The sequence below is a fragment of the Talaromyces amestolkiae genome (assembly GCF_001896365.1).
Source record: "Talaromyces amestolkiae strain CIB chromosome Unknown scaffold9.1, whole genome shotgun sequence".
Lineage (NCBI taxonomy): Eukaryota > Fungi > Ascomycota > Eurotiomycetes > Eurotiales > Trichocomaceae > Talaromyces > Talaromyces amestolkiae.
In genome coordinates, this window is record NW_024468045.1 from 1067276 (window position 1) to 1095146 (window position 27871).

At 44.3% G+C, this 27871-nt stretch overlaps 9 protein-coding genes across 9 annotated transcripts; 3 read left to right on the top strand and 6 right to left on the bottom strand.

Annotated features, from left to right (window-relative positions):
- Window positions 1-86: 86 nt before the first annotated feature.
- BHQ10_005363 (uncharacterized protein) lies at window positions 87-1608 on the bottom strand (the record flags this gene model as incomplete). The annotated part of the gene is made up of 5 exons (XM_040877831.1): window positions 87-811; window positions 883-1160; window positions 1214-1387; window positions 1444-1519; window positions 1578-1608. The coding sequence occupies 5 exons, from the start codon at window positions 1606-1608 to the stop codon at window positions 87-89; spliced, it is 1284 nt and encodes a 427-aa protein (XP_040733867.1).
- A 1131-nt stretch (window positions 1609-2739) lies between these two features.
- On the top strand, window positions 2740-3417 carry BHQ10_005364 (uncharacterized protein; the record flags this gene model as incomplete). The annotated part of the gene is made up of 1 exon (XM_040877832.1): window positions 2740-3417. One exon carries the CDS (start codon window positions 2740-2742, stop codon window positions 3415-3417), a length of 678 nt encoding a protein of 225 aa, XP_040733868.1.
- Window positions 3418-5161: 1744 nt separating this feature from the next.
- BHQ10_005365 (uncharacterized protein) lies at window positions 5162-6989 on the top strand (the record flags this gene model as incomplete). The annotated part of the gene is made up of 3 exons (XM_040877833.1): window positions 5162-5447; window positions 5553-6732; window positions 6794-6989. The coding sequence occupies 3 exons, from the start codon at window positions 5162-5164 to the stop codon at window positions 6987-6989; spliced, it is 1662 nt and encodes a 553-aa protein (XP_040733869.1).
- Window positions 6990-7578: 589 nt separating this feature from the next.
- Window positions 7579-8335, bottom strand: BHQ10_005366 (uncharacterized protein; the record flags this gene model as incomplete). The annotated part of the gene is made up of 3 exons (XM_040877834.1): window positions 7579-7763; window positions 7826-7991; window positions 8054-8335. 3 exons carry the CDS (start codon window positions 8333-8335, stop codon window positions 7579-7581), a joined length of 633 nt encoding a protein of 210 aa, XP_040733870.1.
- Window positions 8336-9713: 1378 nt separating this feature from the next.
- BHQ10_005367 (uncharacterized protein) lies at window positions 9714-10324 on the bottom strand (the record flags this gene model as incomplete). Its single annotated transcript, XM_040877835.1, has 2 exons — window positions 9714-10043; window positions 10229-10324. 2 exons carry the CDS (start codon window positions 10322-10324, stop codon window positions 9714-9716), a joined length of 426 nt encoding a protein of 141 aa, XP_040733871.1.
- Window positions 10325-16521: 6197 nt separating this feature from the next.
- BHQ10_005368 (uncharacterized protein) lies at window positions 16522-17158 on the bottom strand (the record flags this gene model as incomplete). The annotated part of the gene is made up of 2 exons (XM_040877836.1): window positions 16522-17012; window positions 17095-17158. 2 exons carry the CDS (start codon window positions 17156-17158, stop codon window positions 16522-16524), a joined length of 555 nt encoding a protein of 184 aa, XP_040733872.1.
- A 3488-nt stretch (window positions 17159-20646) lies between these two features.
- Window positions 20647-22722, top strand: BHQ10_005369 (uncharacterized protein; the record flags this gene model as incomplete). Its single annotated transcript, XM_040877837.1, has 2 exons — window positions 20647-21675; window positions 21733-22722. 2 exons carry the CDS (start codon window positions 20647-20649, stop codon window positions 22720-22722), a joined length of 2019 nt encoding a protein of 672 aa, XP_040733873.1.
- A 379-nt stretch (window positions 22723-23101) lies between these two features.
- Window positions 23102-23869, bottom strand: BHQ10_005370 (uncharacterized protein; the record flags this gene model as incomplete). Its single annotated transcript, XM_040877839.1, has 3 exons — window positions 23102-23358; window positions 23422-23591; window positions 23661-23869. 3 exons carry the CDS (start codon window positions 23867-23869, stop codon window positions 23102-23104), a joined length of 636 nt encoding a protein of 211 aa, XP_040733874.1.
- A 1065-nt stretch (window positions 23870-24934) lies between these two features.
- On the bottom strand, window positions 24935-26615 carry BHQ10_005371 (uncharacterized protein; the record flags this gene model as incomplete). The annotated part of the gene is made up of 3 exons (XM_040877840.1): window positions 24935-25790; window positions 25871-26221; window positions 26284-26615. 3 exons carry the CDS (start codon window positions 26613-26615, stop codon window positions 24935-24937), a joined length of 1539 nt encoding a protein of 512 aa, XP_040733875.1.
- Between the last annotated feature and the right edge of the window lie 1256 nt (window positions 26616-27871).

The following is a 27871-nucleotide window of genomic DNA, read 5'->3' on the forward strand; positions in this document are numbered from 1 at the left end:
CTGCATATCGAGAGGAGATATTTCTGCATCCACGGTTCAAGCATCGGCCTCCAACGACCTTTTCCCTAGCTTTGAATAAAAGTGTCTCAAACAGAAAAATCAACCCAAGAACTGAGATCAAAAACAGTCGGATCATTGACATCAAACTCCGGAAACCCCACCGCCTGATCACTAAACAATTCCACGTCACCCGTCAGGTTGTTACTGTTCATCCACATGGTCCAGTAATCTGTGCTCTGGATATCGCCATTGATGACGGGGCAGCGAGATCGAGCTCTTTTATTGCTTTGTTCATTCTTATTTGGAGGTATCTGATCGGTCGATAAAAGCCGAGACTCACGCACCAGATTATCCTTGAAAAGTCGCAAAATAGTACAGAAAAGATAAAACAGGTCCGGCAGATTGTGACTGCTGGGCGTGTCTCTGTTAAGCTGACGTTTTGTAATTGAAGTCCCCTCGAGATGATCACATAGCCGGTCAATGTTGGTAAGATACGTAGCACGCTCAGCCTCAATCATAGCTTGCCACGTACTGGCAACACCCAAATCCAGGATTGGGAATTGACACAGTTTCGGGAATATGACGACGGAATTTATGATAGGTGCCCAATTGGTGATTGAAAGATTTTTGTATTCTGTGGTGGGTGTGTTCACGATGTACTCCAACAAGCTGTTTATCTCGGCAGCGCAAGTAGGGAATATGTCCAAGAAAGTGAGTGGGTTGATTTGACTTTGTGAGAGGGTCTTCTCTTGTTCCAGGGACAGAGCGTGGATTTTGATTCGGATGAATCGTTGCATTATTTGTATATTGGCTTGATTCGTGTTAGTTTCTTGAAAAAAAAAAAGAGGGCAGATGAGTTGTATTTTTGGGTTAGGTACTCACTGTTCGTGTGGATAGAAGTTGGTAAATTATTTTCTAGATGCCCTAGTTCTGCAAGGAGGGACTGTGTGAGCTTTTGCAGAGGACATTCAGTCCAACTTGATAGCCTTGCGATTTCGGTTTGCAGGTTCAGGCTATGTATCTTCTCGACGAATTTGCATAACAGAACCATAGAAGCAATAAGTGAGTCTGCCAGATCGTTCGATAATAGCATTGAGCTCAGCATTTCATCTGGAGGACTGAATGTGAAGTTGTTCGACCGTTTAAAGCCCATCGCAATGCTGTTGAATCTGTCAGACAACAAGTTCGAATGCTCGGTTGATGCCGAACCCACCTTGCAGACAAGAAGTAGCACCCCAAGACTGTGTTCCTGGCCGCAACCCGATCAACAATGGCTTCTGTTGGTGATTGCATTTTCCGTTCCAGGTCCAAGTCAGATATCATGCTAATTGTCAGCTGCAGGTACTGAAATATCTGATTATTGATCGGCTTCAGATGAGTTGGGTGCCTACCCAAACAATTTAGTTATCTGAACTTGAAAAATTGGTATGAAAAGTGACTGACCATGCGAGATAGACGAGAAGTCCATGTAGATAATCCAATGACTTTTCGCCCTGCATGACAACCCTCGTCGCCAGAACTTTGCGAAACCGTTCATCCAAAGATTTTTGGAGCAAAGGCTCATCTACAGAGCTTACCACCAAGATCGACAAGAGCAAAAACGGACATTTCTGACAAATTTTTTCTGCGCTTGTATTTTCGGGGATGGAGATGAATGGGAAGTATGCCATACGTAGTTGATATGATTGCACCATTTTATCGACTTGACTCATTGTGATATGCGATCTTTTGGACTTACGTTTGCATGGCGTTCTTGGTTTAGTTGCATCGTCTGACTGACATGTTTGAGATTGTGGTGTTGTTTTGGTGATTTCAGGGCATCCGAAGAGATTACCATGTATCTGAGCCACTTTCTCAGACTGGTCCTCATAGTCAACATCAAGTGCTGCTGGGGTAACTTGTGCCAGCAGAGATTCCAGAGCCGATTTCTCTCTTTCGGGTTGTCTGGCTTGTAGTTTGTTCCTGTTGTAATGTGGGTGAGTCCCGTAGTGTCGACTTATGAAACACCATTAACATACTTTGACTGTGGAACATCATTGTATAGACATATAGTACCAATCTTCTCACACCTATAAGAGAATAAGCCTTTACCAATTCTGGCGCCATAGTGGGTAGTTCTACCTTCGACATTGATCCGAACGAGTGGATGGCAGACAGCGCGTCTTGTGCACTTTGCACGCAGCGCAAGCTCGGACTGCTCTCGGCCTCGGACATATGAACCTAGTATCATCTGCCTCCATTTGGTCCGCTCTAAATGGTTTGATCCAATAGGACGAGTGATGTTGTTGGAGAAAAGTGCTCAATTTCATCGGAGACCAGGTTGATGTGTTTATTTCGGATGGCAGGAATAGCCGAGCTGAGGATAATTCTTAGTGCCTGAGGTTTCAGAGTTACCTTCCGGATGGCAATTTAACGCGGGAATCTATACCATGCATTTCGTCTCCCAACACCGAATCACATCTGCAGTATGCAAGTCAAACAATTCATGAAGGAAAAGGACTCAAATATGCGCCTGAAACTTCCTTCCGTAGAACTGAAAATCTAGGCGGCCACATTCCATTCTCGTCTGATAAGACACAGAAAAATGGGAGAGGTCCTTGGTGTATAAATATGTGTAGATTCCTTACAAGGAACATGGAGACAATTCATATTTTTACCGACTCAATCATTACCTAGTCACTAAAACCAAAGTCAAAATCTTCTGGTCAACGCTCCATACATATCAATTGATTGTTCATCATGGCTCCCATCCGCTTTGGCATCCCTTTGTACGACTACCAAGCTATTGATGTCATCGGGCCTCTTGACGTTTTAGCAGGCACGAGTGTGTCCTTGCTAAAAAATTATGAGGAAAATGGTTTTGTCCGCAAAGATTTTCACAAGCTTGGCCTCGAGCTGGAATTCTACCACATCAGCGAGACCGCGGACAAATCAAAGCCCAAAAACCTCTTCCTCGAGAACCTCGATGTTGTGGCTACAGTCACCCCAGCTGACTGTCCGCAAATCGACTACTTGCTCTTTGGTGGACCCTTGCCAAGTTACAGGCTCTCCGATGAGATGAAAAGTTTTATTAAAGAACGTGTGGCAAAGAACGAAATCAAGACTATCTTCACTACCTGCATTGGAGCTGCAGTCCTCGCACAGACAGGCCTGCTTGACGGCAAACGCGCAACTGTCAATCTGGGATTCATTGACGTGGCACGTCAAATGTACCCAACTGTTAATTGGGTGGAAAAGACTCACAAGGAAAACTGGGTTATTGATGGAAATATTTGGACTGCGAATGGGGCCGTCACAGGCATGGACATGTTTGCACATTGGTTGATCCAGCAGGTTGGCGAAGAGCTTGCAAAGTTCCAATTCGAGGCACTTGCTTATGCTCCGCGTGGAATCGATGGGAAGCTCCTCGAGCTGTGAACAGATTACGATGTTGATTGGAAACTCCCCTGTCCTTGTGCTTGCTAAATGTATTGAAATAAATTTGTCTTGTCGTCAACATAGCGATTAGTTTCCATAAGGATTATCACATGGTGCACTGAGAAATCAATCCTTGTACTAGACATTGAATGCCGCATCCAAAGTTCTGTATCTCATGCATCATACACCAGGAACGAAAGACGTTCATAAAACCATACGGTACATCAAGTGATACTAGAATAGGGTTGACTTCTTTCAATAAATAAAATTGAAACCCAAGTGCAAATATCGTCCCATACATGCGTTCGGTACGGACGGAGATATCTCAAAAGCCCGTATCCGCACCTGAAGGTCGTGTTCCGTATCCTAATATGGCTACAAGGTTCACACCAGCAGCCTGGTAAAACTAAAATATTACAGACCCCGGACATATCTGTGTGTTTAAACTGTGATAAAGCCGACGGATTGCCATTTTCTCGTGTCCGGTTTGGAGGACATGAATTCTGTATGCCTTGGATTTCGAGTACTTATATAAGAGTCATTATTTATGGTTGTGGAAATAGATTTTTAATATAGCAAAGTACTCATGTCATTCCTTTAGTCTCTTTGTTTATCTTACCCTATTGATTGCTACTAGTTGCCTTCTAGTTTCAAAATATGTCCAGTTACGGTAACCTTGATACCAAATTAGGGCTTCTGATCCCAAACCCTAACTTCTTTCCATCATCAATATGACTTACTACAAATTCTACCATGACGATCCCTCGCTAGTTGCTGCGTGTATCTTTGCAGTATTATTTGGCATATCTACTCATGTCCGAAATTTCAGACTCGAGTTTTACGACACTGACCGCGAGCGAAACATTGATCAACACCGGGATTGTTTTGATGGAATGCCGGCGACGAACAGCCCAGGCGTCAGGTTGAAGGTGAAAGTGTTAGATCTAAAATTGGCCTTGCATGGTATGTAAGTCTGTAATCTTTGACTATGGATATGCAGGCCGCGATAATTGAGATAATCATCAGATGTTGTTGCTAAACCAGAGGGTTCGGAGACTATATGTACATGCTGCCCTGTTGTCCCCGTCACCCTGGTTGCGCGGAGAAGAGAATGCCGACAGTCATTTCCACCACAATTTAGACTTGTTGGGACCAGGTTCGATAAACCTGGTCTGATAAAGAGCTATCGAGGTAGTTAGCTACTAAATAATTACAAGTTTATGCATGTTTCATATCCCGTGAAAATATCCCAGTGTTATTTGAAATTTAGAATAACCCTAATCCCCGCTAAGAAAGTTCCAGATATAACTGCGTAAACGGATATCATACAGCATGTACTACACCACTGTTCAAAGAGGGATATCTTCATGGGCTACTTGGGAATTGGAATGAGTGCCAATTTTAGGCGTAGTTCAACTGCAAACAAATTGTCCGTATCTTATGATTTCACCTGCATGCGATGCTCTCACTATTGTATTGTGGCTTGATGCATTTCTTTGTTTCCAGAACCAATCGAAAATGGTGCTCGGTGAGTATTCAATTCTATCCACGCACAAGATGGGAACAGCCGCCGCGTTCTCTGAATTTGCTTCATGAAAAGGGTATCCGAACCATCCGTTCTCCCCTTCTTCTTACCCCTCCTCAGAACGAAACCAAAATAAGATAAAAAGCCAACAAAAACACTGTAAAAGAAAGACAAACAAGTATCACACTTTAAGCGAATCAGTAAGAACGGGCAAACAACATGGCCACAGACAGCTATGACTACATCATCATTGGCGGTGGCACCGCTGGCTCGGTCATTGCGTCGCGGCTCAAAGAAAGCAACCCATCCCTCGATATTTTGATTATTGAGGCTGGCCCCGACGTCAGAAGTCGTGCTGATGTGCTAGACGGCACACAGTGGGCTGCTCTATTGCGGGGTGAACTTGACTGGGGTGATCTGACAGTGCCACAATCCCATGTGGATGGTCGTGTTCTTCCAAATTTTTCTGGGAAGGCTCTCGGTGGGAGCTCAGCAATCAATGCTGGTAGGCAAGCATCTATGTTCTTTTGTATTTGAAATCTACAGCTGCTTTGGACAGACTCTGCATATTTTATAGACGGATAGATTTGAGCTGATTGCAAGCCAATAGGTGGCTGGACGCGCGGAGAAAAAGAAAACTACGATCTATGGGCACAGCTTGTCAATGATCCAAGATGGAGCTATGATGGATTACTGCCTTATTTCCGAAAGTGTGAGACATATTGGGACCCTAAAGGAGATCCTGCAGTTCATGGATTTGATGGACCCATTAGAATGGAGCCGGCTGTTGATCGGCAGTATCCGTTACGTGAGAAGGTCAAGGACGCCTGGGCCGCAGTAGGGGTGCCATACAAACGAGATATGAATGATGGCAAACCCATAGGACTAGGCGAATTGATCGAGAACCGGGTAAATGGCGTGCGCCACATTGCATCTTCAGCTTATGGACTGAAAGATGTTGAGATTTTGACAGAGACCTTGGTGAAAAGGGTGATTGTTGAAGAAAAATTTTTTCTCAAGGTGGCCACTGCTGTAGAGCTGGCAGGCAATCAAGGCGATGCCACTCGTAGAATCATCACGGCGCGTCGAGAAATCATTGTATCAGCTGGAAGCTATCGTTCCCCCCAAATCCTAATGCTTTCTGGTCTAGGCCCTCAGAAAGATTTGCAAGAACATGGAATCGAAACTGTACTTGATTTACCTGATGTTGGACGTCATTTCCAGGACCATTGCTGCGTCAACCAATGGTGGAAGATCAGAGGGCCTGAGAAAGGGCTTTCTGTTGGATCCTCTGCTTTCAATAACCCAGTTTATTTCAAGGGACTCCCTTTGGACTTTATAGCCACTCAATCGGCACCAGAGGAGGGTCTTTTGAAAGCATTGTCTGCCGACAACAATACTACCCCAGAACTTCATGCAGTAGCATCACAGCACGGTCATATTGAGATCTACGTCATGTATCTGGCGTTCAATGAGGGAGACCCATTGCTTATTCCAGATGGCACTCATATTACAACATCCACTATGTGCATGCTACCTACCTCTAGAGGGTCTATTCGATTGAGAGACGCAAATCCAGAGAGTCTACCCTTGATAGACCCCAACTACTTGGCGACAGAAACAGATCGGTATGTGCTTCGAGAGGGTCTTCGGAAGATCCATGAAGTTCTTCGTAGGACGGGGGTTGGCCGAGGGCTTATTGTCTCTGAAGCGGTTGAGGAGGGTGGCCGAGAGGTCTCTTCCGACTCCACTGACGAAGAGCTCAATGAATTGATCCGTCGACGTTTAGGGTAGGTTTACTTGTTCGAATACAAATGAATGCTTCAGAGACTAAGATTTCTTTTTTGACAGAACGATGTTTCATCCTGCAGGGAGCGTATCCATGGGTCAAGTCGTGGATAGTGAGCTGCGCGTCAAAGGCGTAGATAGACTTCGCGTCGTTGATGCTAGTGTTATACCAGTACCTATCGCCGGCCACATTCAATACTGCGTCTATGCACTAGCAGAACAGGCTGCAGATATGATTCTAGCGTCTTCAGAGGCCTAATTTCTATCTCAATTCGTTGGATTCTCACCAAAAGCTATGCGGTCATATAAAAACATGTTGAGATTGCTAAGCTAAAGCTCATGGCTATATTGTGTTTTCTCATATTCTTTTTTCTTGTCAAGGAAATAAATTCAACTAATTCGCGAAAACGCATTGACACAGTTTCACGCATCCGCAGCAAATAATATGGGTCGGTCGAACGATACCTGAGCAATGGTTGATCCCTAATGTCAAGTCTACGGGGGTGACAGGCTTGAGGGTCGTGAATAGCTCATCTTTTCCGTTCATTCCACCACGTCTTTAATCGCGAAAAAGATGGTTCGGGACCGGTTTGAGAGGCATCGGCCTACGAAATTCAATATCATCTTTCGAAATCTATGAAGTAGAAGTCTCTTTAACATATATAATCATGTTATATACTTATACACTCTAGATGATACACATGCCAACAATTTCGACCCAAATTCACCTTGATTATTCAATCTCAAGTCAAGCAGCCATTATTGAGTCAAATAAATGCAGAACGACATGATGCTTAGAATTCTTTGAGGCTCATGCCTTTGTTGGCTCTTCCCGTAAGCAATACTAGCTACAAGTTCTTCAATATCCACTCGTCTTGAGCCAGCTCTTTTGCGGAAGCACGTTCGCTCGGCTCCCATTGCAACATCTTCCTTATCAGACGCAAGAAAATCACTTTATCTTGTCCCTCAAGGCTTGTTTCTCTCTGTTCCAAGGGGATTTGCTCTCTTATAGGAATCCCTGCGTGAAAATTACCTAGAAAAAGTTAAGCAATCAGCTAATATTTTTCATTTTGCTTAACACTAGTAAAAACGTACCATCATTTGAAAAGAACTTCTGAGTGAGTTGCCCGCGGGCAAGTAATGTAGGCGGTGGCATACCAAGAAGGCTTATGATTTCGGCAAGATGTGCTCGACTCCGATAAGTTTGAAATTCTGGGTCTTGTCCTGTGAATAAGGATCCACCTTCGAACACGTTCCAGATCTGGCGTTTGGCCTCAAATTAGTAGCCTCTTCCAAAAACAAGTGACAAGGACTCTGTCTTACCATACATCCCACATTCCATATATCAATGCTATTCGTCCAAGGCACTTCCAGGATCACCTCTGGTGCTCGATAAATATTAGGTTGAACATCTTCCAAGTGCTCTACATCGCTAGGCACCGCCGACCCAAAATCACATAGAACGGGGGCTCCCCAATCCTTAGGCATTCGGAGTTCCCGAGATATGTAGATTGTTCTACCATCCGTTTCTTTTCTGGGAATGGGTCTTCGAAGCTCCTCCTCTTCAAAGTCGCTGAAGACAGAGTCGTCGGCAATACCGAACATAATGTTGTCTGCCTTGATATCTAGTGGTGGAACGTGAGTGATACTTCCGAAAAAATGACATTTACGCGCAATACTGACCAGTATGTATTATCTGACACTCAGTGTGCAGATAGTCCAGGGCCAGAAACAAACGCTGCAGAACGAATGCTAAAACTGGGCTGGGAAGTCTGCCTATCGGGTTCCGATGCAAAAAAGTTAAAACACTTTCCCACAATGGAGGATGGACAAGACAACGGTGTTCTCCGTCGGGTCCACGAAGAGTAAAGGAGTCAAGTAACGTTCTAACAGCGCTCCGCCCTGGATGTTTATTGGAGCCTTTTTCTATGCGTTTGTACATATTCAACTCGTCATCCACTTGTTGTCCCATAGCCGCAGAGCCAATGTAGATCTTGAGTGCCACATGGCGGCGATGACTACAAGACGCGTGAGCATTGAACAAGACCTTGCTCAGAAACCGTACCTCAAATCCCGCGCCAACCACACGGTCGAGCTGGTTCCGAATCCCAATTTTCCTACAACTTGATATCGATCCCTAAATACATCACCAATGCGAACAGGGTAATACCGAGATGCAATATACTTAGGAATTGTTTCTTCCTCGATTCGTTGGTTTGCAGCAAGCCGGACGAAGTTCGGGTTAGTAAAGTTAAGTGGCTTCCACGTTCGTCCGAGCTGGGGCAGGGATTTCACAAATGACGTTAGCATTCTCTTAGATATGGTAATGAACACTAAACTTGTCGTGATTGCACCAAGACCGAGATTATAGTCGTGTGTATTCATCCTATATAGATCATGATCCACGCGTCGGAGACTAAGAATGAAACGTAGAATAAAACGATTGTCATTGGTCAACTTGCTGTTTTTGGTCCCGCAGTGATAAAGAGCTATTCATAAGTGTACGAACTACCCCGGCTGATGGCAACAGCCCCCGTACCCATCATATATACTCAGATGGAACTCAGACTATCAAGAAGGGGGAGAAGCGTGAATATTGTACTTGTTCTAGACAGTGATTCTCAAGCGTGAAGGACAGAGACAACTTTCTACAGCGTAAGCTGCCTTTTCATGCCCTAGCGATGACAAATTCGTGAATAGGGAGTGAAATAGACGATTATAAAGGGAATAAGGATGAGTATATCACTGTATATACTATATGATGGATTGCAAGAAAGTTGAAAAGTGTTCAAATGATCCTGCCTACCTAGGTACCTATTTAATTAGCAACACGTACTGTCTCATACTGCACCGGTATGTAAAACATCGTGCAAAGGATCGATCTCTGAACACACTCCCGATATAATATCGTGATGTAACATAGTCTGAGAATGGTTGCCAATTATTTTGCAACAAAATCCGACTTGCAATATTCATCCACCCACTACTGACTATCACTACCCGGAGTTGACAAGTCAGTCATGGTAACAAAGTCGGGGAAGCTTGCAATTCCATCCTGAATATTGACAACCTTGCCATCCTGAAATAAGTTTTCGACCCATCCCAAACTTGTCACAATACGGTATTTAGAGACCCAAGGCTCTTTCTCTTGCTGCATGGCCTTAAACTCGGGATCCAAAGTGAATTTTGCGACTTCCTCGAATTGGTGGAAATAGAACTTGACAACGAAGTCACGGTCATCAATGGCCAAACCTCGCTCATCCTGGGTATTGAGGTTTTGGATGATCTCCTGGAAGTAGGAAGGGGAGTGGTACTGGACGTAGACTTTATATACATGCATGTCATTGTTTCAAATGTAATTCCCAGAGACAGAGAAAAGTCTCGCTAAAAGAACTATGTGATGGAATAGACTTGTCAGATATTTCCATGTACCTGGACTTAGGAATCCATCCGATATTTGGCATGAAGGTGAGCAGCCTTAGTGGCAATCCGAGCAACATTGTTGTGTGTCTCTTCCTCAGACTTGCTCTCAGCCTTGTAGTTGTAAATACTGAGGCGTAGAAGAAGTTGCTTGGTAATTCTGGCGCTTGCCATTTGTGCTGAAATAGTTTATGCTTAATTTAAGCATAGAACAGAATCATCTGTCCTCGGTGCGGCGGAGTTCTATAAAATACTTATATAATATTCGCCCGTACTCAAGTTGTATACCCAATACCCTTGCTTTATCCTTGCCTTTGTCTATGTTTTAATATCACCACCGGACATAACACTAAAGTCCGATAGCTGCGTTAGAACGAATGGGAAAGAGTGTCTAAGCAGCAATGAATAGTACGCAATCTCTGCTACAGAATAAAGAATGTGCCGTTTCTATCACTTCGATATGCCCTGACTGGCTTGTTTACAAGCAATTTTCGGGAAAGATGAGTGTTTAGGCGTATAATATACAGGTATTTTCTTTTTATGCCTTGTCTGTATTCGCAGGGTCCACAATGATACGATCTACAATGGGTACAGGTTTCCTATTGCGGCCCCGAGCTTACATGCCTGGCTGGGAACGAATAAGGCAACTCTTGCTGGCACTGATGCCAGTCTAGTACTGCTGATGACTTTCTGGGGGAAAGATCAGATTGCGGAACACGAAGTGGCTTAAAAATTTATGAGCAAAGACGGAGAGGTTGAAAATATACGAGTATGGGCACAGCTAGTCAATGATCCAAGATGGAGCTATAACGGCTTACTGCCTTATTTCCGAAAGTGTGAGACATATTGGGACCTTAAAGAGGATCCTATAGTTCATAGATTTGATGGACCCATTAAAAATAGAGCCGGCTGTTGATCGGCAGTATCCATTACGTGAGAAGGTCAAGGACGCCTGGGGTTCAGTAGAAGAGATCCCCTGTACAGTGGCCCCGCTCGGTGACGTGGTCCGCTTTGGTGTCAGATAATAATAAGTATCACCTTACCACCACGATTTATATTAATAAATCAACCACCTCAGCAATCATTTGAAGTATATATAATTGCAATCCGGAAGTCTCTCTCAAGTTCAATTTAATAACCTTCAATATCCTATAGTTGACCACTTCAAGCCATTGAAGGCAACAAACTGATACCAACAATGTCTGCTATTCGACACTTTGATACACCACACATCATTCGTTTCGGTATAATTAACGACAACCCCGGCACGAGTGAGATGCAATTTTGGAGAAACGGCGTACATTTCAAGCTCAGAGTTTATGAAGATGACGTGAGGGGAACGGATTTTGAGCAGCAATGGAGGCCCCTTCTCACACAAGACCCGTTTTTATTACGTGCGGGTCGCTGGAGTGAGCTCTGCGATCTGATTATTTCACACTGCATGGAGATTTTGCAGGTGTTGGCACCGAATATCCCGTATTGGACCAGTCTCCACGATTATTTCTACTGTAAATCATATACCATCAGGTTGTATGGAGCTCCAAAAACCGGCGTGATTCCGCGGGTAGTCCATGGTCCAACTAGCACGTGCGCATATGAGATGCGACCTGCGGCATGGAACAAGTTCAACGTGCCGGATGATATACCGATATATGACTGTCATGAGGCATCCCCTTTGGATCACGGGATGGATCTCAAAAATGCTCCTCAAAAAGTTCGTCTCTCTGACGGAACGGTGGCTTTTTTCCTTCCCAGTAGAATTTCAACGCGTAGCCAGGAGAGACCCGGTTATGTCAAAGATGTGAATGAGTCTTACCAGTCTATTGCCTCTTATTTCCTCCTACACTCTCTGCAGATAAGACGCAGTGATGATAGCGCACGCATCCCGAAGGTGCTTGGAATTCTATCCTATAGCGGCCGTCCTGACGCTGACATGCAGAGGGAAGACGGAAAACAGATTGCAGGAATTCTTCTCGAATGGATTGATGGATTCCGTCTTATAAACCACAGACTAGGTGCCTACCGCCATATTACCGCACAAAATGAGTCGAATCATGTCAAGTGGCGGCAACAGGTTTCCCAAGTGATAAAAGAACTTCGTCAGCATGGAGTCTCTACTCTTGGTGTTGATATATGTCCATTTGATATCATTATTGACCAGAATGATAATCATGCATGGCTGACAGGATTTATCAATACAGAAGTATCGGAAGGTCATCGTGAGGGAAAGGTCGGTGAGTCAGATCAGGTATATCTACAACTTGTCTTCGATCAGTGGCTGAGCGAAGAGGCGCATGTTCTCTCGTCAAATCCACGGGAGATCAAAGAAATAGAAATGTCACGGTGGTTTAATATCTTAGACAGCATCAGTTGAGATTTGATAGGCGATTCATACACCCCGATGGATGAATGGATTATTTTATTTTCCGTGACCTCTTGTTACACAATTGGATTCTATATCGTGTGATATATATGTCTCATTGATTGATATACCGTGGCCTATTGGGTTTCATAGCAAGGTATGATTATAAAATAGCTCTATCTAGTCAAATGAACCTTGTTCCTGCAGGGTCCTGGTGAGGATATTCAATTTGAGTCAATACGGTAGGGTTCGGGATCTATTCAAATTTCTCGAACTTCTTGCCGCACATCCGCGTCCGGTAAGCCAAGAATTTTGAGTGATCGGCGAATGGAGACTGCACCTTTCGTTGATCTCTGTGCCACAGCATGTCCCTCAACCCATGTTATGGTCGCGTACCACGCTGCATGCACAGTGCTGCATGTCTGCTAGGCAACATGACTAACATGGCCGTCCTGCGCCGCATGCAATTACCCCTCAATGCTGGCGGCAATGAGCCAGTTTTAAAGGGTCCAATCCATGCTCAAACGAATCAACCCACGTCGGGTTGTGGTTTCTCCAAATTCGTTGTAGTCACTTGCCAGGTTTTCTCTCAACGGGCTGTGTTCACAACGCCTTACAATCTACGCACACCTATATATGTAGCCCCGTAATCGTACGAATAGTATGAGATTATTGGTCATCGGAGGACAACCGGAGCCCAGTGTTATACAGAAAATGCGCATCGGCGAATGTCCGCAAGCTTGTTCTACTCCGAAGCAGATGACAAAGACTTAGATTCTGAATCATGGAACGATACATCAAGGCGTTTTTGCTCGTGGCAATGATCTGCCCGTTCTTCCTCAACGGCTTGGGAGGGGCTTTCACCAGAATCGATAGGGCTATACAAATTTATTTCTACTGTTTGTGACCGGGTGTTGAAGCTTAATAGTATTATATGTTCTAGTGAATGATAGTACGGGTAGTGTCCGAGTAGGAAATAATGCCCTTCATGACCAAGAAAGTTGCAACAATCACCGTCTCTTTTGAAGTCTAATGCAATAGCTACTACTTTTTTAACAAAAAAAAAATGAAATAAACTGGTAATTCACTGGCCAATTAGGTATATAAGACGCTCAGCTTCCGTGTGCTGTTCGGGCGCGGACTTGGGCGCGAAATATCTCGTCAAAGCCCCCAAGTTCGCTTCAACGCTGAGCTTTATTTCCACCCAGAAGAGTCTCAATATCGACAATGGGCGCGTTATGAAAAGTGGTCGCTGCGCATAGAAATCCCACTCATCCTCCCATTGATCAATTAGAGACATTCTTGCTGCTGCTTGAGCTCCTGCGAACGTTGGATCGTGCGAGGATGACAGTGGACAAGTCAATAACTGCTTTTGATCCCATCTCTCTATTTTATCATGCAGAGCCCACTCGACGACGGACTGGAACTGTTCTTGTGAGGCTTGGTCTCCCATCAATGTCAGGTGAAAAAATTTTCCCCGGGGCCCAACTAAAGTTGTGATTTCATCCAAGCGCTGTTTGATTTTTTGAAAATGACAATCATTGGTGACATTGTGATAACCAAGGTGGAAATCTAAATCGTATCGTGAAATTTGAATATCCTCCCAGTGGTCGATGGAATCTAATGGCTCAATGACCATTGTACTGAATACGTCTTTGCTGTACTCAATCACGAGTGCTGTATATTCCTGGGGTTTAGAGTGGCGACCTGCTGAGCGAAGACTATACAATTTTTTACCAACAGTCAGGTAAGGTGCCAGTGATAGTCCGCCTATATTTGCTATATCAACGTTCTGAAACGCTCTAGTTAGGTTCGTTGTTCCGTGCTCGGTGGCGTACATTCGTGATGGAAATGTTATATAGATATTTGGGAGGGAAATAGTCGTGTTTATATAGGATCGAGTTGATGATACAAGTGATTGTAGCATCAGATCAATGGGTGACTTCTCTAGAGTAGTGGTCTCTGTGTGAATCCTGAAATTATCATAAGGGCTCCGCTTGACGTTTCTTCCATTGAGAGTAGGACATATCGGTGCAGAAGGCTGCCTGAAAAGTCCATCAACCATTCTTGCCCCGGAATATTCGTCAAGAATCTCCGATGATAAATCGCGCATGTATTCTTTATACGATCGACTGCCATCGATCTTCGCGACATTGAACGATGTTCCGTTTTTGTACTGAATTACAGCCGTCCTGTGGAGAATTATGTGAGCTACTGTGTGCGGTCTCAAGTAATGTCAATAACGTACCCATAGCCGAAAGTAAGATCAAACCCGACCCCCGTCATTTCAGGGAGACTTGGGTCATTAAAGCGACCCGGCCAGACTTCTCCTTCTAGCCTGACAGATTCGGGGGCGTTTCTTTCCAAGTATAAGGCTAGCAGTGAAAATGCCAACCCTAGGACTATCAATAAAAAGGAGAAACGGCATGTAATTTTGAGTAGAGGCATTGTGAACTCGGATAATTTTAGTTATTGTAATAATTGAACCTGTCTTTTACTCCATGTTATATGTTTGAGAGGACACTGCATCTGTCGAGGACAAGTGGCTTGTTATACAACGGGCTAGGCAGCCAACAGGACCCATCATTGTGTAAAGGAAACACAAAGACTCAAACAAAGTCTAGACCCCAAAAAATCTCTTGAATGAATTTTAGAATGGCATCTGCCAGTATCTATTCGATTTTTCTTTTCTCAAAACCCGCTGCAAAAGATCCAGTCTTGACATCAAGAAGCTCGGCCAAGAAACCCTGTGTTTGCTCCAAGAACTGCTTATCAAATGCCTGGGATGCGCCGACGCAATATGAAATCTTTTACCCTCGTCGTTGGCATATCTAAATCGAGAAAAGTCAAGTTCTGTCTTTATCTCCCATCATGGACTGACCATAACCTCATCGATAACAATTGTAGCAAGGTAGGATCCGAATAGTGAAATCGTCCAGCTCAAGAAGAAGACAAGTTTTATCTGGCTGATTATCGTCATAAACACCGTCAATAAGGAATCCTCCGTATCTGTGACGCGTGTCTAGGGGATAAATACGGAAATATGCATGAAGCTGTCTCGCTTACTTCTGTTCAACCCCATTGTGACGAGCATCACCTAGTCTGTCGGCAACACAGGAGTAACATGTCTGGTGCTGAATTTCATTTTGGCCTCCTCAGTTCAGGCAATGTGGTCATGAAATCTGCAAAATATCGAGATAGAATCGCCCATCAAGATAATCTACCAGATTTTGAAATGAAAGCTGCCGGTATGTGGAATAACTTTCCGACCGTTGAGATCAAGACTGTTTGCGACTATGCAGATGGATACAAGACCAAGAGATGGAAGCAAGAGATGGAAGGAATATGCTTCCGTTATTGCAGCCTCTTCCATTGAGGCTTTGCTGCAAGAATGGCGTTCCATAAACTGTCATTTGGAGTCGAGTCGGAATGAAGAAAAACAGCAGACGAGCCAGCACGAGGTAACTCCGGTCCAGCTGAAATCACAAACCAAGGAGGAATCACATCAATAACAACGGCCGTGTTGGCAACCAGGCTGTAAAGCAGACTTTCAGTGGGCCTGTCAACTTTTCTTAGGGCCACGTTCTAAATCATGATTATCCAATCCATATTATATGGTGAAATATTGATTTCTTTAAACCAAATATGGAGTGGACTTAGTGTTTGTCCGGTAGGAATGAGAGAACATTATTACTCAGCAGTGCACTGTAGAAATGACTATAAAAACCATTACGAAGTCGGAACTCATTATGGAAAGGTTCTGAACAATTTAAGATAGATACCACTCCAGTAATATAGTCTGGCTAGTCTATTACAATTAGGAGCGCTCTCCGTATCCATGTAAACAAGATATAGACATGTTGACTTTGTGGAGGCTCTATGTATGCCATGCCCTGTCTCTTCTGGATGTTCGTTCGAAAACCAACATGTCTCTTTAACGAGAAGACTATCTCGGACTCATAAAAATATTGCCACCTTATAACAAAGTATTCACAACAGTTATTGGACCTCATTCAATGCTCAACTGAGACGTTACGGGCATCACGTTGAGATAATCCAATGGATGGCAATCCTTTCCACTAAACGACCCAATTCCAATCGTTCCGCTGAGTAAATCGGTATCATTCGAACTACAGTGACTGAAGATGCTACTAGAACCATTGACCGTCAAATGACCGTCTGCGTTGATGTCGAAAGAGGGCCAATAATAGGCTCTGCTGGAGTCATTGTAAAAGGTGAACTTGAGCTCGCCGCCATCGGGACTGTCTGTGTATGCGTTGGCTGCGATCAATAGATTGAAAGGGTCGAGAACAATCAAGTGGCCATTGTCTTTGTTGATGTAATGAACTGCGGTTTTTGTATTCGCGTCGCCGTTCAGTACGGCGATTGAATCGGTTCCTAGGTCACCCCATTGACGGAGTTCGACTGAGCTGACGCTATCTTGCACCCATCCTTCGAGTTGGAATAGATTCCCTTCGACGTTACAGTTGCTGGCGGTCTCTGATGGATACAGATGAGATTCGTCAGTTTTCAGTTTGTCTTTATTTTCCCCTAGACATTGAGGGGTTTGGAAGAGGCGTACCCGCATATGCAGTTGCTACAGCTTTCAGAGCAAGCGTTGCGAGTACTGATGGAGTGAGCTTCATTGCGAGCGAGGATCTGTTTCGTGCGAAATGTCGATAGAAACAAAATATGGAAAGAGAGGGCTTTGAACAAGAAAAAAATCTCCGAGATAGTCGGCTGGAAGGAGTTCAGGTTATATACCCGTCACTTACATCCTAAATCCAAAGAAACAAGCCCCTTTGAATATAAAATCGCGTTAAGCCGTCAGGAGAAAAAGCAAAAGATCGCCATGTTAGGTACTTGAATCCTATAGCATGCGGTAACATGGGGGCCACCACTTTCGGAGGCTCACACAAGCCCTGCCTTAGTACTGTAGATCTTCGTATTTGGTTTATTATTGGCAACATGAGGCTCTTGGCTTCGGTCTTTTATCTAGTCACCGCTCCCTAGCCCTGTCGTTTTGGTGGAGATTCAGTTCGTCGACCATCCTATTGGTCGTTGTTTGCTGGTATGTTTTCCAACCCAGTTCTAGATGCGCCATTAACATGCGTCATGCATCATGCTTCCATGTTGGAGCTTCAATTGTTGGTTTAAGATCTTCCATTTCAAGCATAATCTTGTTGCAGAGTGTAGTACGTATTGCTAGCTTTGAGTCTTCTATTGTATTCCACAACCATTGCTAGTCGGCTGTATTTAATTTTAGTCCCTTGCAAAATCCATAATGACAAGCCGGCGCCCACGAAGCGATCTTGTAGGTTTCAATATTGATGTCTGAGAATAGATCAATGTTATCTAGCCCTAACGGGAATACACCCTGAGTTTGAGGGTCGCGTATGATATAGAAACACGTAGGGTTTATCGATCAGTTGGCAAAAGCATCAAAGATCAAATTTAGTAATGATTTCAAAACGCCTCTGTCAGCCACGGCAGGAAACGGTTTGTCGCTCATATTGGGCATTGTGAATATCTTCGGCGAGTAGGAACAGCGTATTTTAGCGAGCGGAGGCTCACCTACCTAGCGCACGTTGGTTTTCCACAAATTTAGGCTACCGTCACCAGAACATGGAGACCATGAAAATTCAGAACGCTTGTGAACAGGCGCTGTCTCTTTCTGAATTTCGCTATGTTACAATACAGTCTAAAGCATGATCGCTGCCTCGAAGTCCTGAAATCCTCAAACGTAAAATATGTCGGGGAGCATGCTGGAAAGCTTGCCACAAGAGATTCTATTACTCATTCTCCAGAATATCGATCAAGATAATGCGCATACTATAGTTGATTTCGCATGTGTCTGCAAGATTCTATATTACCGTCTCACGCCTTTCTTATTTCGGACTTTGAGATTTTCAGCACACGACGTCTCACAGCTTGCCGAGGATGTATATCAAACTCGCCAGATCCTACAACGTGTTAATGGATACGGTTATGTACGGCGCCTCATCATTGATGATAAGATTAAGACCATAAGATCATTAACAAAGAATGACCTACAACCAGAGTATCGAGAGCAAGCACACCGGACATCGTGGTATCGGCCGAGGATGTCATCTATTCAATATAGCAACCACTTTGACGACCTTTTAGCGAACTGTTTCGAAGATCTGGACAAAAGAGGGGATGATATCATGTCTCTTCAAGCAGTTTACGAGACAAATGATTTCTGGAAACCTTTGGCCGATTTCGTTGGACAAATTCCGTCTTTAGATGGCCTATTCTATGACTGTCTTCATCAACTGCCGCCTTGTCTACTTCAATGCCTTCATCGGAGCCAACCTCAATGTCGATTATACATCATTCAATTCAGACTACGCAGTATGAATGCACACGGTACAGATGATTATGAATACTCACTTGCCAGTTCGCCATCTCTGCATGGTTTGACGATTCTAGACGCGTCATCGTTCCCGGGCAACTGGTATGACGAGCTAGCCCTCCGATGCATTGTGGGTGGTCTAGCACCTAATCTGAGAAATCTACACAGGACTAGAGACCTTGGACGACATAAAGAAGGACTTCGTGGACCATGGAAACCATGGACTGGCTTTGCACAACAAACCGTTGAGTCTAGGGAAAGAAAATCGCGGGGTGCACTGGAATGGGTTTCCTCAATGAACTGGAGTTGGTTACGACCATTCGAACTGGAGAGATGGGAAATCCTGACTGACTTTTCGGCATTGACAACTTTAAAAATCGATTATCAGAGCATTACAAGCGTATCAGAGAAGCTGGCAACAAGATGCTACTTTCCCTCGCTCGAAAGTTTGGACATTGAACTTGGACATGCCTATGACACCGGTCGTTATTTCCCTCGTCGTATCAATCAAGTTGAGTCATTCATGCTCAATTTACCGGCCTTATCGACTCTCAAAATGACTGGATGGCACTCACGCATCAGTATTGATACAATATTGGAAAGGCATGGACCACGGCTTCGCCGTCTCTCCGTAATGTCATTCGACGGACAAACTCTTTCTTTGGAAAATCTTCGGCAATTAGTCGAAACTTGTCAGGTATTAGAGGCATGGTTTGATGCAACTTAGCCCCACGCTAGCTGCATGTGTTTATTAGCCGAGTGTGCCTAACAGCGAGTCGCTGCAATGTTCTATCTAGCACGTCGTTTCCAGTACGAAACCAGTATGTTTTCCTCCTACTTTCTCCTCAGAATACTACTTTGAACTGATTTGAACTGTCAAGTCCTAAAAGTTATTTATATTGTAGTGCAAAAACATACCTAAATAGACAGCCTCGATCCAACATCAGCCGTAATTATTGAGCCGCGCAACAAGCAAATTTGCATGAATCTCGACTTGACTGTCCTCAGACATAAGCTAATGCACGAAGGTTGATTAGCAGCTGAGAGATGCATATAACTGCCCCTGTGTCTCAGTCAGGACTACATTCATAATTGTTTCGTGATAAGTGCCTCTCTTGACGCTTTGTCGGAAATTCAGTAGATCTACACACCATAATGAACGAAGATATCAGAAAATCAATGAAATGCTCGTCAAAAACTCGAAATGTCTTCTCGCACTATGGTCGGCTGAGGAGGCTAATTTCAGTCGGGCGCTAACAGCCTCGGTGAGCCTTACGAAGGACAAACTACAAAGGGGATGATGTATCGGGGAAATAAGCTGTCAACCTTGTGGGGTTAGCTTTTTATTAAACAAAGAGAAAGATGCCTCAAACTAAGTGCTTAGCGAGTGCTACGTGGTTAGATTAGAGCAGCCACACTTACGTACCCCTAAGGCCAACAGAGAGTTAATATGCAGCCAGACTACAATTAACTATTGTGACTGGCTGCTTGCCCCCGGTTTAGCGCTGCCATGGCTAATAGTAGCCAACATCGCCGGGGCTAGACCAGCCATACACAATGGCAGATTTGAGACGGTGTTTAAAAGTATTGAACCCCTAAAGAATCTGCCCTGCTTCTATAGCGTTAAGGCTGAAAATTCCCTCTCTCTTTTTTGTGGCACAGCATTGTTAAAATAAGCGACTATGCCTCTGCCCTCCAGCCCGTGGTTCCTTTGGGGTTTTGCATGGAGTCCAAGCAAAACGCTGCAAAATCATCGATATGGAGGCAAGAGATGATGTCCCTTTACAACAGTTGTCTAGAGAGACATCTCCACACGAAGAGCACGAAGGGCATGAAGAGAATGACACTTTTGCCGACCAATATGAAGTGCCGCCGTACGAGGGGCGGAACGAGGAGGTGCTTCCACCGTACGAGCAACACCGTCCTGAACGCATACGTTCTACACCATTACACCGAAATCTCGGCATACTGATTCCCGTTGCGCTTTATGCGACCATGGCAATCTATTCCTGGGCGACCATATGCGTTCTCTCCCGAGTAGAGGACTACACTACCAACAAAAACGGCATCAAGACCCGCTCTTACAGAGCTGCGCGCACTGTCCAAGTCGTTGCAAATATTGTAACACTTCCAGTCATCTCGTTCGTCTGCGCTTGGGCTGCCGCCGTCTTTGTACAGAATCAGCGCGATGCCTACAGCCTACGTTTGCGCCAGGTGATAACTCTGGCGGATCGTGCTTGGACGAACCCTATGCAATACTTGCGTTTGCTGCTTTATCCTTCTGGATTAAAGCGATACGGTAGCAGCATGCTCTATCTAGCCATCTTCATTCACATCTTCGGAGCCATTACCTATCCGATTCAATCTCTGTTCCTTTCGACTCGACTAGTCTCTATTGCGCCTATCGACAGATATGGCTTTATCGACTACAGCTTTTCCGGCGTGAAGTCATTATCAACCGTACTCAGTTCGAGCTACGAGGACATTGCGGCTTATATTCTTACGGTACGACAGGAATCACAGACGATAGGAATTGATGGGTATCAAGATAACCTTTGGGGAAATACCAGTCAATTAAGTGGCTACACATCGGATGCAAGCTGGTATGCGCCGTTATCCAAAAACAGTAGCACTGGTCTATACACCAATCAGTATATTGCAAGGCTCAACTGCTCGGCCGAGGTTCAAATTATGACTACGGGTGAATTTCCGTCAAATTGTTCTGGAGACTCATTATTTTATGCTGCCTATACATACCCTAATAGCTTCTACAACTTGACAGTGGAAGTATGCTTACCAGGAAATGCCAACCAATCTCCATGGTTGGCTACTAACGCACGCCAGGACTTCACTGAGGTGCTCTACGTCAACATTAACTCCAACTACTCAGCGTCAGCTCCAGCCGATGAAGATTATGAGTCTTATATGAAACCCTTCAAAGTCATCATGAACACGACCGCCGGCTTATTCGAGCTGCCAAATGTCCAGAACGGTCAATTAGCGGGCCCATTGGTATCCAACTCATCATGCGGTAGTGGAAACTATTGTAATAATGAAACGCATATAGCTCGCCGAGATTACAATTTTTTCAATCCATCTGCTATTGGTCCCCTAGCTACCATCGCCTTGGCTCTCTTCGGACCCGGGTCATTCGCGGATACTCAACAAACTGCGCCTAACTTTTATTCGATCGATACTAATGAGACTGGTTGGAAGCTCTTCCTCGACTCATATGCCGCAGGTGACAGTCAACTACCACTTACGCCGCTTGGATTTAAAGTTGGCTTGGATAGTTACGCAGCGCATGACTGGTTCGGAAGTTTCTCCGCCCCTTCAGCAGACGCTTCTTCGGCTTTTACGCAAGCTGGCTTTCTAGCCATCAAGGCCATGTTTGACAGTGACTCGAATTACGGATACATGTCTATTTACTCGAACAATGATGTTCTAGAGCAGATAACCTTACCCTCGATGTCATTGCCAGCCGTGATTGCTTGCTCTATACTATTTGGGCTGTACATGATTCCACTACTGTTACTGGCGTTGTATGCTGCATTCAGTCATCGTTGGACCGATACTCTAGACGCCTTTACCATGTTACGCATGGGCGCTGCTTTGGGTCAGAAAGATCTACCATTGCTCGTTGGAAAGAATAAGCGGAAGATCGATATCCTGGACAATTTACCTGGTGTAGTTAGGGATATATCAGGTCCAGACGATCAAGTCAGACAAATAGCCTTTGGCATTGAAGGGGGCATGCCTTTGCAGCTTCGAAAGCGATACCTGGCTTATCCCGGAAATCATGATCCTATGGGAGCACCGAAGTTTAGTCGTTGATTTATCTTTACAAACATACGTTATCTACTTTTCAGCTCTGAATAATTATGTACATATACTTCATAATTGTTGATTATTACTGTCTTTGGTCCTTGATATGATGGCCTCTTTCTTTTTATATCTTTTATCTTAATTATTAATAATGTATAAAATTAATTCGGCGACAAAAGTTAGGGCAAGAAAATTTTAGGTGTATATCCAGCTTTTGCTGCTCGTCCGCAATGAGATGGAAAGGAATAGCAATACCATCTACCCTCATTCTTACTAAGCCAAACTCTCGGATGACCTGGGGAAAATACATGTATCTAATTCCAATAGGAAATATCTGAATTCCATTTAGCCAGTTCTTGTGAAGGCTTCTCGGGAGATTTCTTCAGGATCATGTTTCCTTCTCCTCTGGCCTCGACATCACGATATCGTTTCTGAAATCCAACCCTGCATCCTGCCTGATGACGCCATACAAACTTGAGGAATCCAACGACCTCTCGTTGTTATTATTTGAATACTCTTTTGCCCTCTTCAAATGCTCCATGGCAACCTCTGCAACCTTAAGGCGTGTACCTACTGCTTGGGCACAATCGATTCCGTGTTGAACATCTTTTATTGCGAGATTCAGGTCGGACCATGCTTTCTGTCCTAGAATGCAAGTCAATTACCAACGATCTTTGACAAAACGTGATTGATCCTTAAAAACTGTACCTTTCTCCGGAATGTACACGCCTGTGGTGAGTCGAGTGGAATCTGAGTGCACAAGGTCTCCAAACTTTTTCCCGAGAAAGCTTTCGAATAAATGCGAATCGAGACCAGACTTCTCTGCAAGGACGTGCGCCTCCGAAACAATCTCCATAACTCCGGCAACAATAAAATTTCTGAATCCGAATTGAGGTTACAATTTCCTCCTTGTCTCATTTGCAGTGGATCGTGGACATGGAGCTTACCCTAGAGTCTTGAGCAAAAGTGCCTTTTCCGGCAAATCAGAAACGACCATGACTTCCCGCGCGATCACTCCTTTGAATGCCTGTGCAAGCATTTCAAGAGCCCGTCGATTTGATCCAGCTACTGCCATGAGCAGCTCACCACTTATAGCACTGGGCGGTGGTCCAAAAACAGGTGCAGCGATGAATGTTGCTCCACGTTGGGATACCATGGCTGCGACTTCTTTTGTAGTGTCTGGATGAACCGTCGTAGTATCTATTATAGTATTTCGTGAAAGATCCCCCTCTACTTTCAGAATCTCACTAATGATATCTCGCAAGGCGCTATCATTGCTCGTCTTAGTGAACATCGAAGGAAATCGTTATTAGTGAACCCTATCAACGAAACGGGACGTTTATTCTGTTATCTTACCGAAATGCATATCCAATCGCTCTTTTGAACTAGGTCAGATATCGATGCGCATTGTTCTGCACCGCGGTCTTGAAGTGTTTGGCCTCTGGACGCTGTGCGGTTGTAAAACTTCAATGGCGATAGGCCCCGATTTTCGAGCGCGTTCTGTACATTTGTGGCCATAGCAAGACCCATGCTACCCAATCCTATAGTGAGATCAATTAGTAGGCGATGCAAGCTGAAGAGTCTATAAAGGAGCCTTTACCGATCCATCCAATTTGATGAGTTTCGAATAGTGTCATGGCTATTACTGCTTGCGATAAGACCTATTTGTAGTTCAGGTGGAGGCGCGAAGTTGACTTTTAATAATTTCACTTTAATTGATAGAAAGGGAAGCAGAGTAATAAGATCCCGGGACCAACTATCGAGACTTTATACATTGCTGTACTCGGCTATTTCGAGGTGTAACCGAATCTTTCAATATTTAGCGCGAAGATCCTTCGATGAGGGATGAGTCATTTCGAACTATTCTGTCATTTCTCTATGAAACGGATAAAGTCTTTGCATTTTTACTAACGAGTCAAGACCGATCTCTACGATGCTACATCTAGAATCTGAATGAGCTACGAAGAAGTGTGCTGACACGTGGTGATGCATGTAAAAATAGGAATAAAATGCTGGACAATAATGTAACCTCCCGGCATCCCTCGTGAAGAAGCCGACTGATCAGAACTTAGCTTTACGTTTGAAGCAGCATGAGTCTAGATAGCCACGTTTGGGATTTTTTGTAGTTCTTTCATTTGGTTAAATGTGATCAGTGGTGGTATGATAGTCAATATGCCTACTAAGTTGTCTCAACATTGACTGGTATCAAGAAAGCCGACAATCAACCACGCAGAACCTTCATAAAACTAGTCAGGTACGTGGCGACAGTAAAAGTATCTTTCAGAGTCGTCGCGTGCCCTAGCATACCATCAGGTCGGACCACCACCACTGCACCAGTCTTTGGAGAAATGCTGTAAGCCATATGCGCCGATCGATCTTGATCATAATACATGAATCCAGCCTTCGTAACGATGGAAGGTACAGCTGCCATGCTGCTGGCGACAATCGTAATGAGTCTAGTTACACCTGAAGGAAGGATCTGTGCAAGATCGTTCAACTGCTTGGCGGCAACAGGCAATTTCTCGTGTGTGAGCTCATACTGTCCCGCAAAGAGCATAATTTTCCATCTACCCATGTATTTGGTCAGGGTATGCAAACAAACTGGGAAATGAGAACCTGGTGGGTATACAAGTGCATCTGGTGCCTTAGAACCTGCAGAAATCATGCCGGCTGAAGGTGCTTTGTTGAGGATATGCTCCTCGTATTGGTTTCCAAGACCAACATTGAAATCTGCAGTCTCTTCGAATAGCTTGTTCAACGGTTCATTCGCGTCCTTGTGGTTTGCTTGGTATTTCTCAGGTATCTGGCCAGATATGAGTGTAGAGAATGTCTTGTCAAGTTCTATCAAGCGTTCGGCTGCCGGGTGACGCTCGGTATCGTAGGTCTTCAGTACTTTGTTGCTATACCAGCCTTTGATTGTTCCAGCCAGCTTCCATGCTAGATTGTAGGCGTCGTGAATACCAGTGTCCATACCTTGTGCAGCTGCGAAAGAATGGGTGTGGCAAGCATCGCCAGCTAACAAAACTCTATCTTCCATGATGAAAGTCTGCGCAATTTTCTGATGGATGCTATGACGCCTGTTAGAAGAAATATATCAAGCCGATAATCTTGCTAGTACATGAAGATACCCACAAAGACGTATAAACCCTGCACTCACCTATACATAGTGAACCAATTGACACTCTTGACCTCTAGCGTAAATGGCTCCATAGCTCTAATAGCTTCCTCCTTTGCCTCTTCTTCCTTCAAGCAACGCCCATACTTGGCTGACATCTCATCGTTCAAGGCAAACCAAATGCGTTTTTCACCTTTCTCAAGCTGAACCCAAATGACATTGCCATGGCTCTTGGACTCGATAGATGCAAACCCAATATCGGAATCAGGCATATTGGTTTCAAAGTCACCGTCGATTTGTACCCATTTAGACTTGGTATTTGCACCGTTGAAAGGGATCGAGGCGATTTGTCGTACTAGAGACTTGCCACCGTCTGTTCCAACCAAGTATTTCCTATGATTGACTTAATAAGTGTATAGATTCACATTGTATGCTGATCTTGTATAAACACTCACGCTTTAACCGTCATGACTTCCATGGTTTTAACGTCACTTATCTGCAATAAAACCTTGTGGTCATCCTTGCTATCATGGTCGATATGAAACGATATAAGTTTCCAGCCAGCGTGCGGTTTTCCTCCTAATTTGCGGTATGCCTTTCGAAAGATGTCCTCGGACCGCTTTTGACGGATGTTGAGGCAGTAGTCGAGGTATGTACCGCCCATACGTTCAAAGACCTTCTGCCATCCGCGCGAAGTCACTCGTTTTCCATCCTTAAAAGTGACGCTATTGCGTGCGATGTAACCAGTCTGGTTCATGGTATCGAGGAGTTCAAGGTGTTCCATCATTTCGAGGGTTCTAGGGTAAAGTGTGCATGCTCGACCCCACGAGGGTTGTTGTTCTTTGTCATCTTTCTCTATAGTTTGTATATATTAGATTTAAAAGAAATGTACGCCATCTCGAGTATCAAGATTTGATGCTTACCGACTAGATATGTAGAGATTCCCTGTCTAGTTAGCATATACGCTGTGATCAGGCCAACAGGCCCGCCGCCACAGATGAAGACATCTGTCTTGACGGATTCCTTGAGGGAAAGATTATCGAGAAGTGCAGCTGGTGGTGACATTTGAGATTTGCCAAATGATGTGGCCAAGGAGTTGGAAGGGGAAGGTTTCGAGCCGCATGTTTAGCTGACTTCCCAGGCTTAATATACTAATATTCATCGACACTTAGATGTATTATAATTACGGGGTTCTTCCGACCTGTGGCCAGTGTAAAGTCCAAAAATGGCGGTGTTCATGTTGTTCTGTGCTACATGTCTCCGGAGAGAATTACGAAAATACATGAAACGAAATTCTCCTTTGCGGGCATGAAGCGGAATTGTTTGTCTATTCGTTGTTTAGCTCCAATTGTTTGTGCCATATGAGGAACATGAGTTACCTTCCTACGGGCGAAAGCAGTAATTACCATTGAACTTGCCGTTCATACTCAATAAAGCAATGGTAAATTCTATTTTTTTCACTTGACTGCACGTTTCTACGCGCTTGACGAGGCTCAATAGCTTCTGGATAAGCGTATGAAATGAAAGAAATTCGGCTATATTCCCGTCAATGGAATATTTACGCGTAGTCAAAATAATTAATATATAGCGTGATGTCTTTCTATATTCAAATTATAGTAAGAATATTTTCAAACCCGAAAGAAGAGGATGGACTCGATACGAGTAGAGCTGGGCCTATGCTTAGATTTACTAGGGCTAGAATCATACATGTGCCCTAAACGGAACAGAGTTCAGCGAGTCGCGTTCATATACTACAAAACAAATTTTAAAGTGGCCAAATAGGATAAGTTTATGGCCGATAAACCTGAGTTTAAAATATGAAATGAATATGAATCTTGCATATGGAACGTGCAGCATGTCATCCATTGCGTTGATCACACCTCCTGTAGATTTTAGCCCTATATAGTTTCTATTGCAGCCCAACGCAAATATACGCGCTGGAGGCGAGATTGGTAATCGACGGAAAGAAAGAGGTCGTAAATATCCAGATAGTCGAATCAAAGCTTTTTTTCGGGAACATGATGACTATGATAGTGCAGAGGA